This window comes from Varroa jacobsoni, unplaced genomic scaffold (genome assembly GCF_002532875.2).
Source record: "Varroa jacobsoni isolate VJ856 unplaced genomic scaffold, vjacob_1.0 scaffold_948, whole genome shotgun sequence".
NCBI lineage: Eukaryota > Metazoa > Arthropoda > Arachnida > Mesostigmata > Varroidae > Varroa > Varroa jacobsoni.
The window spans coordinates 1-18,500 of record NW_019213850.1 but is presented as its reverse complement, the minus strand read 5'-3'; the positions used below and the strand labels follow the sequence as shown (position 1 = coordinate 18,500).

Here is an 18,500-nt window from a genome sequence, read left to right as displayed (position 1 = left end):
ATGTATATATAGAGCTGCTTATGAGGCGCTACTATGACGAGCAGTATATTGTTTACAAGCTTGGCATCTCATGTGGTTGTGAGAAAATAAATATAATTTTAATGTTGTAATATATTACCATGCAGTTCAAATTTCTCGTAATTTTTTTTTTCGATTTGCGTATGGATAGATTAAAGCCATTCTTTGTCTGTATGGTGATTCCTAATTGATTTGATTAGTTGTCAAGAGCCTCCACTTAGATTAGCGAGGAAGGTGATGCCTTCTTCTTGATCAATAATTAACTGGTAAATAAAATAGGTGATCTTACATATGTGTGAAACGCCTATTATCCAATTACATGAATTAATGATGAAACGCAACTTGAGTTTTTCCTCTACAGTCTAAGATAGATGGCCCTAAACAAACTTTGAAGTTGACACCGATGTCGGATCACAAGATCAGCGCAATGGTAACTTCTGATCGTATATCAAAGCCAACGAACTTCAGACATCTCGTGGACGGCCGCCAGCTATTGCAGGTACTTGCGAATATCTTTGCCATATTAAAAACTGTCTAGTATAATCTATTAACACATACGGGGCAGACTAAGAACTATTGTTAAAACACCGCCTGCTATGACTGTACCTTTTGAGACAATAGGGATGCTCATTTTTCAGGCTGCAGCCTGCAGCTCGAAATCTCTAGTTGTTCGCCAACATCGCTTCTCGCAATGTGAGAACCCGTAGACTCTAAAATTAGTTCTTTGATAGATTTAGTAATTTGAAATTGAAAATAATGAAATTAAGCTTATTAGTTTCTCAATTTTTAGCGAATTATGCATTTAGTTAGCACACTCATCGTGTTCTGATGATGGACTCATTCACCTGTCCTGCTTTTGTCTTAAATGTTTCGAATGTCGAAACTTCGTAGAAGTTGTGTCACGCTACTAAGCCGCAAATCCGCAGAATGACCCATCCGGAGAGACGACAGACACGCCTAACTGCAAAAGACATCTCGCTTCCAAGCCATTTCGTACACGTGTTTAGATTCCGTCCAAATGATGGCGAAGTGCCGCAATCCACCATTCCCTGCAAAACATCTGCAATTTTTGCGGCAAGCTCGGCAAACATGATCTTCGGACGCAGTGTGATTTAAGTTAATTTAGCGAACCATTGGGCGAACGTTACGTTTTTGCTGCAGTAATTAGAACATAAATAAGCCTGATTGCTGCATTAAAAAAACAAAAAGACAAGCCTAACCGGTGCTGTCGCTACTAAGTTTTTCTACTCTAAAGAAAACGCTTTATAATTTAGTCCTGCAGCGTTGAGACAGGGTAAGGTTAATTGTTATTCTGCCAGAACCATATGGAACTTGATGCTACACACGTATTTTGTAGTTGGTAAAAAAAAAATTATTTAGCGTCTGATCGGCCTCAAACCAGCGTCTTAATTAACAACTAATGTAACGTAAATATTATCTACTCAATTGTTTGCGAATTTGCGGGTCGTATCAGCTTATGGAGACTTTATTGCTAATGCTACTGTTTACGCATTTTTTGTGTTGAAAACTTCAATGAGCTAATATAAACGAGAGCGTGTACTCTGCAGTTATCAAATATTCGCGGATATTATAATTGCTTTCCTGAATCAAATTTTCAATGAATTCGAAGAAATGTATGTACTAAGATCTACAATAATCCAATAACTTGTTAAAAATCAATTCCAGCTTAGATATTTACGTTTCTCTGTTCTATTATGGCCAAATGTATACGATTCCCAAAAGCAAAATTACATATTATAGCTTCGATGAGCAAAAATCTTTCTTTAAATAACGTTTTCCAACAATGATCAATGCGCTTAGTAATATCTCTGAAGATTGCGTCATACTCATACTACGCAGAAATAGTTGTGTCCGTCTATTTGTCGGATCAAATTGCGTACCTTGTTTGCAAGCAGTTTTGTTATAGTTTCGGCAAAAATAATTTAGATCCTGTTGGATAGTTAAAAACATGGCTTAACGTCTACTTTAGTCGAAGCAAGCAAAAACCTTAAGCATCTTGTGCGTACGCTTGTGTAATTTGGTCCCCTCAAAGACAGAGGCGTTTATTTTTGTGCTGCCGCATCTGTACAGTATATATGCTTTAGACATATTGAACATGAGAATCAGCTGATAACAATTATGGCCAGTGAAGACTATGCCAATATTCTGGAATATTAGATGGATAGTGACTGGAATATTAACTCACATAAAAATACAGATCTGTAAATGCCTCCTCCTTTAACTAATGAATAATAAAAGTAATTATTTCCTTAATGGCGGAAGTTGGATTGCAATTGATCATTATAACGGGTGATAGGAAATAAACCTTCTGCTGTAAAACAGCTGTATTAGGTAACATGATGCAGTTACTTATCCGTAAGGGCACTTTTTCTTTAAATTTAATAATACTAATTTTTCTTAGAAATTACGAACCTACAAAGTAATTTTCCTATATTACAATACCAGGTAAAGACTCCAAAAGCCACTCAAGTTGCAATCACTTCGTACTATATTCTCTAGATCTTTTAGAAAGTTACGACTTCTTCCGGTCACTAGCAAACGTAACTAATAACCGTACATCCCACAGCGAAGAGGGTCTAAAAATCCAGTTAAAAAACTTCGAGCGAGAAGTAAAAAATTGGGGAGAAAAGGTTGTAGAAAGTGACAACAAACTTAATTCGTTGCTAGAATTCAAATAATTTGTTTTTGTTAGATTATTTATTTTTTGTTAAGTCGTTACTTTTTCTATTCTAATATTATTTGAAAAAGAAACAACGAATTATTTTCACAAGCAAGGTCAAAGTAAAAACAAATCATTGTGTCTGGCTTTTACAGTATCATATAAGGCGATGTGTGAAACAGCTGCTCCAATATGTTGTTTCGCTTGGCTTCGTTTCAGTTTTATCACTCTATTTGTAATACAAATGCAATGTGTAAGAATCATTGCAACTACAAACGATCAATTCTCTTCTAGTCCTTATCATCTTGCTCGACTTGCAGGGAATATCAACTTTTATCACGTAGACAGCATCCATATGAGCCAGCGTCAACAGTTACTCACCCTTTTTTCTCTCTTTTTTTTTGTCTGAAAATAGACGATGAACGACAATGATGATGCCATGAGTGTTCCTTTTAGTTTCTTTTGTATTATAGCATATGTACAGTACAATACTAAATATGCTTACTCGTATATATTCACTTGCGCTAGGAAATCTGCGCGTGAAGGTGATGTTATTTTTCCAGGACATCTATATAATATTTATATGTTACAAAGCAGTATGTGGAATTAGCCTTCTAGCAAAAAATACATGGAAAGTAGGTGAATCAATCATTTATACAGACCTAAGGCCTGAGGCAGCCAACCTTTAGATTTCCATACAAAGTGTTGGAAATCACCTATTCTTATTATTATTATTATTATTAATGTACTGTTAAACATGTTTATGAACATATCTATTTAAAAAGAGAACAAACCGAAAGTAAATTAAGTTCTCTGTATTTTATTTTTATGTAAATATCATGCGTAAAGGAAATACACATACACATGACGCTCTTAGTTCAAGGTAGATAATGTCCGTTGCACGGAAAACATGACGTATTATATATTTTATTAACAAAACAATTGAATAATTTTTTTCATACCATTTTATACTCATGCATTTCTTAACTATTGATTCTGATAGGCTATCTTCTCTAGGCATCTCGCAATAATGCATTCATCAATCAGTTATCAACATGTAGCAACGGCCCTTTTCCCTTCCGACAATACCAGTGCAAATTAATTGCTCTTTATAATCGTCTCTGAAATTAAAATGACAGAAAACCTAGGAAAATTATGTCCATCTGTGCATGGGTGTATCTAGCTGTGCAAAAAGTTTGCTTCAGGACTGATCCGTTAAAACGAGTTTATTCTTTATATTCTCGTGACCTGTACAGCTTCTAACAAATCTAGCTTCCATTTAACATCCATCATATGTCCATATGAAGTTTGTAAAATAATTAAAACATCTTTATTCAGTTTATTTAAACATACTTTATTTCACTTCCGTATTTCATTCACGCGTTGCAAACTCCCTGCCCACTAACCTGTCTCGCATTTTTAGATTCTTCCCTATTTTGTATTCAACTATAATTACTAAATTATATTATAATGATTCATTTCATCATTACTATGTATTGGATATATAGGTAGCATATCCACGCGAAAGGACATTTATTTCTCCCTGGAGACAGAAGATGCGATTTTCCATTATTCGACTCACACCACCAGTCAGACTGGGAGGTACTGTATCGTCCCCTCGAATTGGTGCCATATACTATTAAATCAATTTATATTTATTTTAGTATCTATAAAATAGATTTATCTTTGTGGGCATGGTGGCTGTCAAATTTAGACACGGCGGCAGGAGTCCTATAGTTCTGGATATTATCAAACTTAAATCACTACGGAATTGTCATTATTAATTTTTGTTTCCATGAGTCATTCACACACACAGTCATTATCAGTCAAAACTAGTTCAGCAACTGGTCTAGAGCTGAGCTGTGTAAACTATTCACAGAAACCACATCACTCTCTTTGAGGTAACCGTGGACAAGCCACGGACAAACATCCTCAGGTGTTCACAAGACAAATTATTTAATTATCAGTTATATCTCGGAATTCACAGTGAAAGGGAAACAGGTTGTATACATGTACATGTGCTTTTATCGAGTGTCAATTAGCTTACCATTAATTAGACTCTGCTTCTTGCTTTCCTAATTTGTTTGCTACTAAAAGACCTATATACCGTTTTTGCTTTCATAACACAGCGAATTAACCCTCTGATAAATAAAGCAGGGGAAAGTGCTATCGTAGATGCTTGCTTGCTAACTTCTAGCTTAATCAGTGCCTTCTGTCCACTTTTCCTTGCTCACGATTATATCTAGGTCCAGTCAGCTAGGTAGTTATCTGCCAGGCAATGCTTTTTGCCGATAAATACTTCTAGCCTCAGCACTCACTAGCATCCAAACGGGACCTGTCTCAATAGACCTGAAGCGTTGTTTTGTGTGAGGGAGCGTCAATGTTGAATCCGAAAGTCCAGCGCAGTCGCAAATCCTCTTTTATATGCCGTAATTTTGGCCTAACACACAAAGTTTCCCTCTGTGTAATGTATGATGCGCATGAATATTTTATGTAAAACGTTTCCGATGAAGAGATACACTTTTATGCGTTTCGTTCTTCATGGACGTAGCCGGGCGAATGCCGAATACGTTTTGTACCGCATATAACAGTCATGAGAAGAAAGGCGGTACTGAATCCACCTGGCTGACAGAATTAGGGAAACGCATAAGCGAAAACGCACATTACTGCACTATCAACTTCAGTTTTATCGTTATGAAGTTAGTCGGCTAGACTGCTCCTTTTGTACGTAATGTTGCACCTCCACTATCAGGGTTAGCAAACACCGCTGTCCGTGGCACCCCGCTGCTGTATAAGCTGATAGTCTGGTTTGCACCTTTGGTTATGCATCGTGCATCTGATTTTACAAAGCACGAAGGACACATTCTTCTCCAATCCTACATCTGATCTCTGTAACTGTCGTTGATAATAGGCTGGCTCGATAAACTACACGCACAAAGCTATACGCCAGGAAGAGTTTGCTGAGTTGTAAGAGACAAATCGTGGAAGTACGAGTGGAGCATGGCCTCGTCGGCCGAGAGTCTTCCCTGGGGATTGCATACGAGCAATTTCTGAAGAAGATCTCGCCCCTTCGGGTTTAATTTGGGCACCACCTGCATCACACGAAGAACGGTCAGAGATACGTATTTGGTAAGACTAAGATGTCTAGAATAGTGCGTAGTAGTTATATGCCTAGTTAAACGTACTTCTGTAAATGATCTTTTTAAGTGCATCAAAAATAGCACACATTTATGGCAAATACTATAACTCTATATTTAAACGTTCTTATTGTCTACATATAATAAAATATAATAATAAATCAATTAGATACTAGCCAATAAACAACTGTGAGTGCAGCTCGATGGCGATAAAACAAAGTAACACTTGCTCTGTGCATTCTTCGCTGAATCGACTGCACTTACTTGCGAAAAGCTAGTTGTTGGATGGTAAATCGGAAACGCTTTATATTCAGGCAGCTTGCTCATATTGGGCCACGTATCTTCAGAGGGTGTGCCGAGAAGCTTAAATATGCGCTTCAACTGATCGTCGACATCTGATCCAGGAAACAGCGGTCGGCCCGCATTAGCCAGTTCTGCGATTGGCGCAATAAACAACGGAATAGTCAATTCAAGAGTATAGTCTAAAATAGTAAACATAATGTCCACTTTGGAATTAACTAGGTTTGTTTGCTATAACTGATGGTGGGTAAGCTGAAAGACGGATGTTTGAATCTTTCTGATTGTTACTAGTAATAGTATTTTTTAAAATTCTATTACTACGTGTTTCTGATTGACTTAGTATGCTGATTCGATGTATTTATCATTTGCAAAAAGGCATTGCTTTTCTGAGAAATACCTATGATAAGAATAAAAAATAATACTGAATTAACAGATAACAACCGGCAAAGATGCATCCCGCGGACCACATATCAATTGAGGTTGTGTACAATTTAGCTCCAAAGAGTACGTCGGGTGGTCGATACCATAAAGTCACCACCTCGGCCGAATAGCAGCGCACTGGGATTCCAAACGCTCGCGCCAAGCCAAAATCCGCCAACTTCAGTTCTCCATTCTGTTCAATAATCAAAATGAGTATAAATGTATACTAGTATTTATTATCAGTAAAAATTACGATTTTTGAAGAAAAGATTGAGAGTCCTGTCGTTCACCCTATTCAGTAACATGCATTTGTAATCATGTATAAATATATATATTGACTATTAAATGTCTCCGGTTCGAGTCCGTCAGTATTCACATATACGCCAACTGAGCCAACAAAACGAAAGTACTTTTAAAAAATTGTATTTGAGCGTTACTTTGGACCTAGGATATCAAGTACTGTTCACGCAGCTCACGTATTTTAGCTTGTCGAAAAATTATTGACCGTTCTTCTAGATAGGTGGCTTTTAAATCACATATTTCAGGTAGTATTAATCGCATCGGGTCGGCCTTGGTGCTACTCGAAAACTGAGACTTGGCGGTAGTAGATGTGCTAAAATTGTTGAAATGCAGACTTGAGACATTGCCTTAAAAATGAAAAAAGAAATCAATTTTATTACTATAAAGACACATATTGCGCCTAGGTCTATAAAAAAAAACTTGGGCTGTATGTGGTCAAGATATGTTATCAGAAGAAACCGCCTAAAGGTGATTGTGTCGCTTTCGTTCTGGAAATTCTGATGTAAAGGATGCTTTTCGTAGTGGCCGATTAATTCGAAAAAAGTTGATGAGATTATCGCGATAGTTGAGCAAGACTGACATGCGAGTAGCCATGATATCACCGAGAAATTAAACATTTACCGCCAAACAGTTTTGAACTATTTGAAGACAGCTGGCTGCAGAAGGAGACCTGATGTTTGGGTGCGACAGCATTTAACGCGAAGGATTTTGCTCGATAGCATTTTCATCTGCGAAACTGTACAGAAACGCAACCCAACCGATATTTTTTATAAAGTGATTGATCACGGATGAAATGGATCACATACAACTATCATGTGCAAATAAAAATTGTGCTCCACAATTTGTGGCAAAGCCCAGACTGATGTTAAGACGATGATGCTATATGTGTGGTGGAACTACAAAGCATTTAAAGTTGCTGCCGCTTGGCAAAGAGATAGATTCAAACGTCTATTCCACTATCAACAACTAATAACATTAGAACAAACCATTTAAAAAATAGACTGAAACCAGTGAACAGAAGAGGCATTGTCTCTCACCAAGACAATACCAGGATCACAAAATGAAAAAAAAAATTAGAAAGCTTAGATACGAAGTTTTAATGCATAACCCGTATAGCGCGAATTTCTTCCATCACTCTATTATCTGTTTCGGTCTTTGCAGAACACTCTTAATCTATTAATTTGGTTTTAATAGTGTCGTGCTAAAATCGCTTGTCACAATTTTTCGCTAAGCAACCATATAGTTCAACACTGATGGAATTACGGTGTTGCCAAAAATGGCAGAGGGCCATCAATCAAAACTGTGCATATATTGTTTAGCAACATTATTCTACAATGTGAAAGATATATGTTCTAACTTTGGCTTAAACGCGGTCAATATTTTTTTGACAACTTTATATAATATACGTATTGCAGTCCGGTACATATATATACCGCGTCTAAATTGAGAATATTTCTTTTCCATACTTATATCTAAACATGGGCAGATATTTCAGCGAAATTTGTGTATGCGATAGAAGTGCCATTCTTGAAGGCCACGTCTATCCGATACAACCGCAATCCACCACGATCACAGCTTCCATTCGAGATTAACTAGTCTTTTCAGGATACTCCTTTTTTAAATCAGCGAAACTTGTATGGTGACTGTGCGCCGAACGATATTGGTAGACGGAAACTCACCGAACTGTCGTTCAGATAATTAAATTTTGGTCTGATAGCAGACTAAAAGTCCTGGTAAAGCAAGGGCAAAAGTTGAACTGGTGTACAAAGCTTCAGGTTAACCAAAAAATTAAAAGAGTGCAAAAAGGCGCAAAAGTCTTAAAGTAGTCGTTGGAGTTTATCTGGAAGGCTCACTTGGCTATTGATGTTCTCCTGTCTAAAACAGCCATTGATTTCTGTATGAGAAACTTAAGTGTATCAAAAATGGCTTTTAAAAAACTAACAATAACTGGATTGCCGATTTCAACAAAAAAGGAAGCTTTTTTAATACGGATTCATCCAGCTCATAAAGATTAGGTAACAGCTGAGCGTTAGTCATCATCCGAAGGCGGCGTACTGTTGCTCACTTTGATAAGTTTGTTTTGCTTTATTTTAGCGAGCTTTATCTGATACCAAAAGTGGCGGATGAACCCGTTATAGTAAACAGCTGCCAAAGTTTTATCAATTTTAGAACCGTTTTGGTAGAATATATATATATATATATATATATTCTACCACCATACATGTATTCTACTAAAAGAGTTCAAACCACTTCACAACAATCAAGAAAACAACGTTATACTGTCTTGTAAAGCCTCCTCATCAGATATTATGCTATCACATTAGTTTATTTAGTTGCTTTTCACATTAGTTTATTTTACAGGTACATTTACTCTGAGGTATAAAAAACACAACAAATCAGAAAATTTACATTTTTTGTGAAATAGTAAAAAAAATAGAAAATTTACCTCTAAACTAGTTTTTAAAGATACAGCTCAAGGGAATACGCAGTTCTATGGAACATTGACCGAAGTCGACTAGTTTGAAAGGTAATCTTTCGTGCGATTTATTTTTGTTGTATATAATGTATACATGTTCAACTAGCGACGTTTGTTTCAAATTGAAGAAGGAAGTAAAACAATCTAGAAGAATTTATCTCAGGAGACAACAACTCTTAGTTAAAACTTTGGAGACGGCCAGCGATTCCAGCCGGAGTTTTGTGCTCTTCTCTTAGTTTTTTTGCTTTATCTGGATATGTATTTATCAGACAAAGAATGAAAATAGATTTCATGAGCGGTTACTTTTAAAACCCTTAAACACTGCTATATTTTTGTTAGGATTGCGTAACTTTTTGAACCCCCCCCCCCCCCCCTTAAGATATAGCTCGGAAAAAGACAAAATGACATTAGGAGAGTCGCTAGACAATACCCACTGTAAAAAAAACTCATAGATTGCTAGTTGTAACCTCTCTTATGGTATGAATATTGTTATTATTTTTAGTTATTTCAGTATTTTAAACAATTAAGGTCAAAAGAAGAAATAAACCTTGAAATGTATTTTCAATAATGACGTAGAATGGCTAAAATAAACCTTTCTCTAAAAAGCACATAAAATCCTGGCTTGCCAAATAGGAATACTATCGCTTTTAAAAATGACAACAATAATTAAATAACAATAAGCAACAACAAAAGCAAACAAACCTTATTAATAAGTAAATTTTGTGGCTTAAGATCACGGTGTAGAATATTATTGCTGTGACAAAACGACAGCCCTCGAAGAAGCTGGTACATGAACGACTGTACAACATCGGGATCAATCTCCCCGTTTAACGAATCGAAGTACTTTTTAAGATCCTGATCACAGTGCTCGAAAACAAGTGTGAGCTTTTTCTCCGAATGAAGCACATCGTGCAGGCGAACAATATTTTTGTGCGGCAACTCCTTCAGAAGACACACTTCACGCAAAGCAGAGCTCGGTACACCCTGAATATAATAGAAAACTATGTTAAACATTTGCTTACTTGATTTATTATGCACTCATTGTATTTGCTTAGAACTTCGATATGTTATTAGCATTGTTTAGTCTGCATAACCAGTTCTTACTGATTAACGGCTAAAAATGATAACAATGCCGCGAACGTACCTCGTCATCGTCGTCTAACCGAACCCTCTTAAGGGCCACAATCTCTTGCGTTTCCTTATTCTTGGCTTTAAACACCGTTCCATACGTTCCTGCAAAAAAAAAATAGGGAACATGCACACATGGAAACATTACACTGTTTTAGGGCAATTCTAAGGTAAAGGCACCCCAACGACTGCTAATCACGATGTCTCGATCTATCAGTATTATTAGTTTAATCCTAAGACTCGAGTAGTGTCTTTCTTTTATGCGACGCACTATGATGGACGAGGGTCACGCATACACATCGAGTTATCGTCAGAAAAAACGATTGCAATATACTGTATGATTTTGATACAAACATATCCACTGTAATTTCTTATTGTTGCTTTTCATGTTGTAACACTTTCAGGAAGCAGTTACTTTCCTAAAACATTCGTAGATATTAAATGCGTAGATTGCATTACATAACTTTGCCTAAAGTTTCACATAGATACTGTCGCGTTTAGAGCGCAATATCCATTTTCCTTAGAGAAATTTTTCTATTGATTGATACGCTAGTGGCTACTAAGTACTATATGGTGTAGGTCTTGTAGAGAAAAAAAGCGTACAATTATCCAAACACAGAACTTAAATCGTAGTTGACCAGCTCATCGCTTGCATAACGTGGTCTCAATATACGTTTCATATTGCGAAAATGACACTTTGAACTTTGTCTGGTTTCAAACAGCCCTCGTCCTAATCTTTCTGATGTGATTTATCGTTTTGAGACGTCTGTTTTCGTAAACTAATGGACAGTTCCGAAGCACGACTGCTTACGGGAGTTATGAACACTGACTCTTTTGATGTAAAAAAATCGCTGGTTCACTGAAATAGGCGTCTATTTTGAAAAGAAAAATGTGTCTTCCAACGTCCATTCCAACATAAACGAAATAACAGACATGCCTCTTCACTTTTTGTAAATACAACATCATGTAATATAACAAAAAATAATGACATTCGAAACCCCAACGCATTTGGAAGGAACGTAATTCAAATGACTATGGGGCGCTATGTTTTCTCTGAATACATTCTAATCTTGCACTAGAAATATCTCTACTGGTATATAAGTCATGCGCGCCTACATGTTCGAATCAATAATTTAGTGACGCCGGTAATCTCACAAAAAATCAATATATTTAAAAAGGTACACTTAGGAAAAGTACATTCTTAAATCGACTACAAAATCATTTGCCTCTAATAACTTTTATATTGATTAAAAATTGTGTCCAGGGGTTGAATTAAGACATGCAAGCTCGTATTATGATTACGTCAAAAGATAAGACATTAAATATATCAATCTACTATATACATATTCGTTAGGTTATACATATAACCTCTCGAATATTCTCAGTAAGCACTGAAATTATTAAACCTCTAATGTAAGGAGAGCTAAGCTAATGAGCTCTTCAACTCCACTGAGCTGTTTCAACCTAATACTTCTTCTACTTTCTATAAAGAATTGAGCGCCATCTAATTAATCGACTGCCATAGTATTAGTGCAAGTATTCCGTAACCAACCTTCACCAATTTTTTCGAGCCGTTCATATTTCTGCATGACGACACCAATGCACCGCAGCAGCTCTACACTCCAGTACTTCTTAGTTAACGTTGTGTCGGATCTCCAAAGCAAACTGTGCGCAGCTTAATCAACCGAAATTACATCAGGGCTGCTGCAAGAACGTCACTTCTGCGTCACTGGATCCCGCAGCCTCTGATCGCAGAATACCCCTATACTACTCCGATATACCCGTAAAGGAACTACCCCCCCCCCCCCGACACTCCCGACTTTCCCGTTTTTTGTTGTTTGTTAGACGCCTTACTCAATATTCCTCGTAGTTCGGCACATTAGTGTGGTTGTTTGCCGCAGTAGCACCAGGAGTACACAATAAACACCAACCGCACATGATAGTGTTGCTATGCATAGACGAAACAGACAATTAGAATAAGTACGATATAGTAGAAAGACGATAATCCTCAACAGCTGTACGACCGGGCGAATTTGGTGAGCAAAATCTGCTGGATTACGTTGTCGTATCTCTTCGTCCCGGCTGCGTTAGCTGCGGCCACTTCTTCTTTGTCGATTATGTTTGGCACAATCGCCTCTAGAAAGAAGGCTAAAAGAACGCGCAAAGTGAGGAGGGTTGACGCAAATCATGAGAGAGGGTGAGTAACAAAATCAAAATATCCGACACTGGTTGATAACAACCTTGTGACACCTTGATTGGTTTTAGAACAGTATACTGGGTTCATGTTAATCCGAGTTATTTTCACTTAATTGCTAATGTACGCTGTACGGTAATACGTTATTTACTTAAAAGGGCACATTTGGTCTGTATAATGTAGTGCAAGTTTGATGGAGGCACATAATAACAAAAAGGAAAGCTTACTATAGAGGTTTATGGGGTTTCATTGTTTTAACAATCTCGTCTGCTGCCCGCCAAATTCCGCTGGATAGACAGTGTACGATATTATAGACTACTCCCTATAGGCCTTAGATTATTCTAGATCTATGTACATTAATCCCACGTAATCGCGAATTAATCAAGGTCAGCTAACGATTTTGCGACTAAACGTACTCAACAAGATTTATTTGTCTTGAAGAAAACACTCTAGAGTTATTTCGTAATCGAAACCAACTTACATATAATTAACATAAAGACTGATATTAGATTATTTCGTAGCTATTGCGAGAAACTTTTTCTTCGAGTAACTCCGAAAAAATGAGAATGAAACGAAATCATATTCACTGTTTTTCCGCTGAGGTATCTGAACCATAATATTTTCATTAGTGTGCATATCTCAAACTGTGGCCTCTCTCTGGTCGATCGCACTTGTCGCGTCGGCTGTCTGCTTTCACCCCGTCAATTTGCGGATGCGACAGGAGCGGGAGTCTTAAACGCAATAGCACTAGGCCGAAAGTTGAAAGATGCACTGACTGCCAACAATGACAAATACGCAACCAAATATAATTGTGTCACTTTTCTAAAACTGTACTGTATACATTTCCAAGACATGTGTGTGCTATAAGCGTTCCATGCACAACCACAGTTGGCGACGGTAAAAGAAAAGCGAATAATTGTGACCGACGATCATGGATGAAAACATACTGTTTGAAAACACATTCATCTCTGGCAACATCGGTAAGTATAAACACCTATAGATCTGTCGTAAAGAATTAAAGCAAGATATGGCGGGTTCTATCTTTAAATTATGTGTGTCTCCACCAATAAACTGGCCAAGTGGGGACGGTGTGGTGATTACTGCTGGCTACAGCCTGACCGCAGTGTTACGTCAAGATGCGTAATAAGTCGAATTTGTGTTAATTTGAAAGTTTAATCTATGGTGGTTTGATTCTCTGAAAAAAAAATGTGTGAATGGTTTAGTGTCAGTAATTCTCTATGGGGCAATTTTGAGCGCAACAAAATAATGAGTAAATGAAAGGGGAAGGTGATGACAATTGTAATAGGCATTTAACCTGGAATTTTATTTGTAATTTCAGTAACTTCAGGTGATACCAAGGAAGAGGTGGTGGAGCCACCGCTGAGCCAAAGTGAGTTCACCTTGTACTTTGTGTTGTGTATATTTCTAGCAAAGGCAACTTGATTCGTTACTTCCTAACACTATTTATTGTTGTCTTTCGGTGGAATGTTTTTGTTTTGCAGGAAACAATCGTGTTATGATTTCATTTCTCATACTTACATAAATTTCGATATGATTTAAATTTTAAACAGAAATATGCGTAAATACATGCCATGTATCATGCTATTGAAATGACGTATCTCAGTCGTACAATAAGCTGTTCTAACGCCTACCTGAAAACAGGTAAAGAAGTCTTTTTTCACACAACTAGATGCAGATCGCAAATGGTTTACAATAAAATAAGTTGGTGACTAACAAGAAAGAAGGACCTTAATGAGACAAGTATTTATGTATATATTTTTATTGATTACCAACTCATATATCTGCAAGTGAAAGTACCAAATCTGCAGGTCTACGTTTTTCTATGGGACCGCGTACACAAGGTTTATTCATATTAAAAGCACTAATCCTCACTCAAGTGTTCGGTCCATTTTTAAAGTGGTGCGCACAAAACCGCAAAATTATTTCTAAACATAGACTTCTGTTCAAAATGTGCATAGGCCAACTAATTAGTGTAATAATTGCTCATGTCCGAAATCTAGTTGTTGTGAGCTGAAATTTAGTGTAGTAGTAGTACGGTTATTTATGATAATTATTCATCAACAAACAAGCTAAAATACCAGACTCCAAAGAGCACGTCGGCCCTGATACGGAGCGCAGTTCTATTAGAAACATTAATTAGTTGTAGCGGAAAATTAAACAAACAGAGTTACCCGAAGTAGTTAAGCTGTTAGTATATGCTTTTTATTACGCATATTGTTTCTGGTATATAAATGACATAATCCAAATTAAGTTTTAATGTAAATTTATGTATTTTATTTTATTAAAAAATATAATTTATCCTGTACCTATTGATGCATTATACAAAATTTACAGTTTATTGTTTCAATTCAGATTGTGTACCCATTCACGCTCACGTAAGTGCATTATCGTAACATGCTTAAGCTAGAAGTCCCTCGGGGTATGATTTTCAGATACAATGAATGTTCTTCAGCATGATCTCGGGCTTGAGAACCTCGAGAATCTTGTCGTTTTATCGCAGGGCTCATCACAAAAGAGCATTGGGGACGTACAGGTGACTTTGACAGTGGGAACATTTGAGCAGCCTAAAATCGTCAAGGCCACTCCTTGGGTAAGTGAAGATTATGAAAGCGATCTCATATTTTGGATAGTATCATTATACTTGTTATTCAAATAATCTTATGGTTTATATTCTTTTTGCAAAGGCGAATTTTATGTGTTTCAATGAAGATATTGTTTTGCGCGATGAAAATAAAGCGGTTCGCTGTTTCTTTTTTCTAGACGGGCCGTAAGCGCGACTTATCTGGTTTTTTAAGTTTTTAACGCCGCCTCCTCTGATTCAACGTACGGTCAGAAATACATAGTAGGCCGAATTAATTCTAGGGTAGCGTAGGTCCCGGTAGAAAAGCAGCTGTAGAGAGTTCCCTGGCGAGATTTTCACATACATAATTAAATTTTAGTTAATTTTTTATATTAAAGTCGATGTGCATTGGCTTTTCCACAGATCTTTTCTTCCACGCTAAGAAGGCTGTATTTGAAGAATGCGGTCAAGGTGCCTTTTCGATTCACGTGCGACGGGACATATTCTACCCATATGCGTCTAGTTGTGTGTCTGCGCTACCAGGAAGCACATCATCAAGGGGAACCTGTCGAGGTCTGTCCCAATCACCTTCTTAAAAATCAAGAACAAAAGATTGACCATCCTCGCCATGTGTTGCAATACTGTGGCGAACGATTCGCAACTTACTCCGGGCCGCCCGATACCGGTATGTTTGAATGAATCGGTAGACAATCTCTTGAGTATAATGATAATCATAAAACATTAATTGCCGTAGCAGGCAGTTTATTTTTAGTGTAATGAAGACTGTTGCATTCCTATGTTTGGTTAGCCATAAAAAGAGACATGTAACCTCGAAAAATTCATGAGCTAGAAATCGAGCCATAAAGGCTCTGGAAACGTACCGGAAAACTGTATCAGTAGGCTGCGTGTCTTGGGTGTTAACAATGTCTTTACTTTTACAATATGGCTATTATAGTTTTATTGCGCTTCCTTTATTTTTTATTAGCGGACTTTGGAATTAGAATCCCTGTTCTGCAGGACGCATTCAGCTCATCCGGTCAAACAGAGAATTTTTCGTTTGTCTGTCTTTCGTCCTGCATGATGATAGCCCGAAAGAAAACCTCATTGTGCGCCGAGCTTCATTATAAAGACCAGATTCTTTCAAAGGTATGTTATAAAGCACAAAACGATTCAAAAGTTTGTCGTCAAGAGTTATGATTATTTGTACAACATAGACACGCGTCAAATATAGCACTAGTTTTCGAAAAGGCATTCCAAGTTAAGCCTTGTTATGGTCTAATAACAAATTTAAAAAAAAAGTGAAGGATTTCTACTTCGTTTTCCTTTTTTTTGTGAAACAAATCTGAATGTGTCCAGTATCTCTATGATCTGCGATATTTTATCATATCTCGACTAAAAGACATGTTTCTTTCCATCGCTATTGTCGACCCAGGTGGATATCCCGCTGAAAATCAGCGTCTGTCCGATGCGTGATATGCAAAATGAGGAAGGCAAATGTCTGACGAACACGATTGCTCCGTATGTTGCCACGCCAAAAAGTGGCCCCCCATCAAAAAAGGCGCGGACAGTTGACAACGTGGACAATAATGTTACGACAGCCGTGTCAGAAATTATTGTACGGGTTAAGGGGCGAAAATTCACCGAAGAATTGAAAGCATTTCTCGCGAGTAATATACCACCACAGCACTATGCTGTATATCAACAACACACGTAGGAACTAATTAATCAGGGGCTTAATGAATCAAATGAAAGCAACTAATGAAAATGAAAGCAAAAGAAGTTGTTCACAATTGCTATTGGTAATAGCTATTGGAGGGTCACCCGGGGCCAACAAGGAAAGCAGAAATTATGACTAGGTCAGAGAAGTTTGTGACGGCGCAGATGGCGCGTCGTAGTGGTGCTGTCACCAGTGGGAGAGAGAGTAAAACCACGCAGCTGCTTCGTTATTTGGTGCCGACACAAAACACATAAATATTTTAAATACAAGTGTTGAGCAGTGCACCCACGAAAACAAAAACTAGAGAGAAATTGTCTTTTTTTCTGAGACCACAAAGGCAGTTTTAGCTTTTTATCCCGATATACATATCCACAGAAACGTTGAGAAGCACGACTTACATACACGTGACACCAAGACTCAGACCGTCTATCTCACTAATGGTCAGCTTCCTCTACAAAAAAACACATTAGGTCAGATAGAATATAGATTATATATATATATATATATATTTTTTTTTTTAAACATACTGCTTCCTACCAAGTACCAAAAAATTAGATTATCCTTGAATTTCGATTCCTTAGCTGGTGCACTGCTAACATTACAGGTAACAGGTGCTTTTTGCTGTGCAGTACACTCCGCATATCGATTATTTGTTTTCTTCGAGAGTTGCCCTGGAATTGATTTATAATCGTTCATGACCTGGACAATCTCTCTTTTTCTCTCTTGGCATTGCAATGCTGTTAACTGACCCGAAAGTGTCACGCTTCGTTAAGCTTCTCAGCTAAGTCGCTTCATTTTTGCATATACGATAATTATCAGGATTACAATGGTAATAATGATAAGGAAACATTCATACGTATTTTCTGCGTTCGACTAGTTAACTATTAATGTTAAAACAAAATATTACGGCTTTTCCTTGATTTTTGTACTTGTAGATGGCCGACTGATGATATCATAACTGTCCTTATTGACATCATATTGTATGGGGTTGAATGAACTGAACGTATTATGCTTAAGGACAAATATGCCAGGAAAAAACATAAAATAGACTGGGATATTTAAATGATACAGTTAACGAATGTAACAGATACGAACAAGTCTACAGTTTGTGTGAGATCCATGACAGATTATATTTTAAAAGATTGCCCTTTATTGTTAAAAATTAGATAAACTAACGGTACTGCAGGGCGAAAGATATGTCTTGCTTGTTATAGATTGTGAAAGACTTCAAGCCTCACATGTTTAAATTTAAATGTTCTTATATAGGACATGGCAAAATATTGACAAATGACATCATGACAGATGGTCTTAGTGTTCCGATTACACAGTAGTTTCGGCTAAACATTTGCTGTACTTTTTTTGTGTTAGTAAACTTCTGTAAGCATCTTAATTTGTTTATATTGTATTACGCTTTAACCGCGATATCCCGAACTGTGTCCTATATTAAACCTAGTTAGGAAACCCACAGATGCAAGTTTGCTAGAATTTTTTCTTGCTTTGTCGCGACACGGAATTCACATTTTGATTGGGAAAAAAGAATATTCGCAGT

General features: G+C 37.1%; 3 protein-coding genes across 5 annotated transcripts in view; 2 read left to right on the top strand and 1 right to left on the bottom strand.

Annotated features, from left to right (window-relative positions):
- The window catches only part of LOC111265249 (uncharacterized), a 3,214-nt gene extending 914 nt beyond the window's left edge, over positions 1-2,300 (top strand). The window contains exons 3-4 of the mRNA XM_086970410.1: positions 380-517; positions 910-2,300. Of these exons, the coding sequence (XP_086826536.1) occupies positions 380-517; positions 910-1,134 (363 nt within the window). The 3' untranslated portion in view covers positions 1,135-2,300. The remainder of the gene's footprint in view (positions 1-379; positions 518-909) is intronic.
- Positions 2,301-3,498: 1,198 nt separating this feature from the next.
- On the bottom strand, positions 3,499-13,262 carry LOC111265248 (cyclin-dependent kinase 5). Of its 2 annotated transcripts, XM_086970409.1 has the most exons (7): positions 13,135-13,262; positions 12,012-12,607; positions 10,476-10,564; positions 10,034-10,315; positions 6,577-6,748; positions 6,100-6,269; positions 3,499-5,790 (listed from the first exon to the last, which is right to left on the bottom strand). In XM_086970409.1, the coding sequence occupies exons 2-7, from the start codon at positions 12,046-12,048 to the stop codon at positions 5,638-5,640; spliced, it is 903 nt and encodes a 300-aa protein (XP_086826535.1). In that variant the 5' UTR covers positions 12,049-12,607; positions 13,135-13,262; the 3' UTR covers positions 3,499-5,637. The 2 variants fall into 2 exon arrangements, with proteins under 2 accessions (XP_086826535.1, XP_022697487.1); XM_022841752.2 differs by lacking the exon at positions 13,135-13,262 and having other exon boundaries at positions 12,012-12,698.
- A 61-nt stretch (positions 13,263-13,323) lies between these two features.
- On the top strand, positions 13,324-18,490 carry LOC111265247 (cellular tumor antigen p53). 2 transcript variants are annotated; one of them, XM_022841750.2, is made up of 6 exons: positions 13,324-13,633; positions 13,993-14,043; positions 15,107-15,264; positions 15,658-15,919; positions 16,220-16,380; positions 16,667-18,490. In XM_022841750.2, the coding sequence occupies exons 1-6, from the start codon at positions 13,585-13,587 to the stop codon at positions 16,946-16,948; spliced, it is 963 nt and encodes a 320-aa protein (XP_022697485.1). In that variant the 5' UTR covers positions 13,324-13,584; the 3' UTR covers positions 16,949-18,490. The 2 variants fall into 2 exon arrangements, with proteins under 2 accessions (XP_022697485.1, XP_022697486.1); XM_022841751.2 differs by lacking the exon at positions 13,324-13,633 and adding an exon at positions 13,648-13,793.
- The last annotated feature ends 10 nt before the right edge of the window (positions 18,491-18,500 follow it).

What these genes read in the sequence shown, in the direction of transcription:
- LOC111265248 (XM_086970409.1), bottom strand. Translation starts at nt 12,048, where the DNA reads ATGCAGAAATATGAACGGCTCGAAAAAATTGGTGAAG. An exon ending in GCTCGAAAAAATTGGTGAAG is followed by an intron (nt 10,565 to 12,011) that starts GTTGGTTACGGA and finishes TTTTTTTTGCAG; the next exon opens with GAACGTATGGAACGGTGTTT. An exon ending in GGTTAGACGACGATGACGAG is followed by an intron (nt 10,316 to 10,475) that starts GTACGTTCGCGG and finishes TATTATATTCAG; the next exon opens with GGTGTACCGAGCTCTGCTTT.
- LOC111265247 (XM_022841750.2), top strand. Translation starts at nt 13,585, where the DNA reads ATGGATGAAAACATACTGTTTGAAAACACATTCATCTCTGGCAACATC. An exon ending in ATTCATCTCTGGCAACATCG is followed by an intron (nt 13,634 to 13,992) that starts GTAAGTATAAAC and finishes TTGTAATTTCAG; the next exon opens with TAACTTCAGGTGATACCAAG. An exon ending in CTCCGGGCCGCCCGATACCG is followed by an intron (nt 15,920 to 16,219) that starts GTATGTTTGAAT and finishes ATTTTTTATTAG; the next exon opens with CGGACTTTGGAATTAGAATC.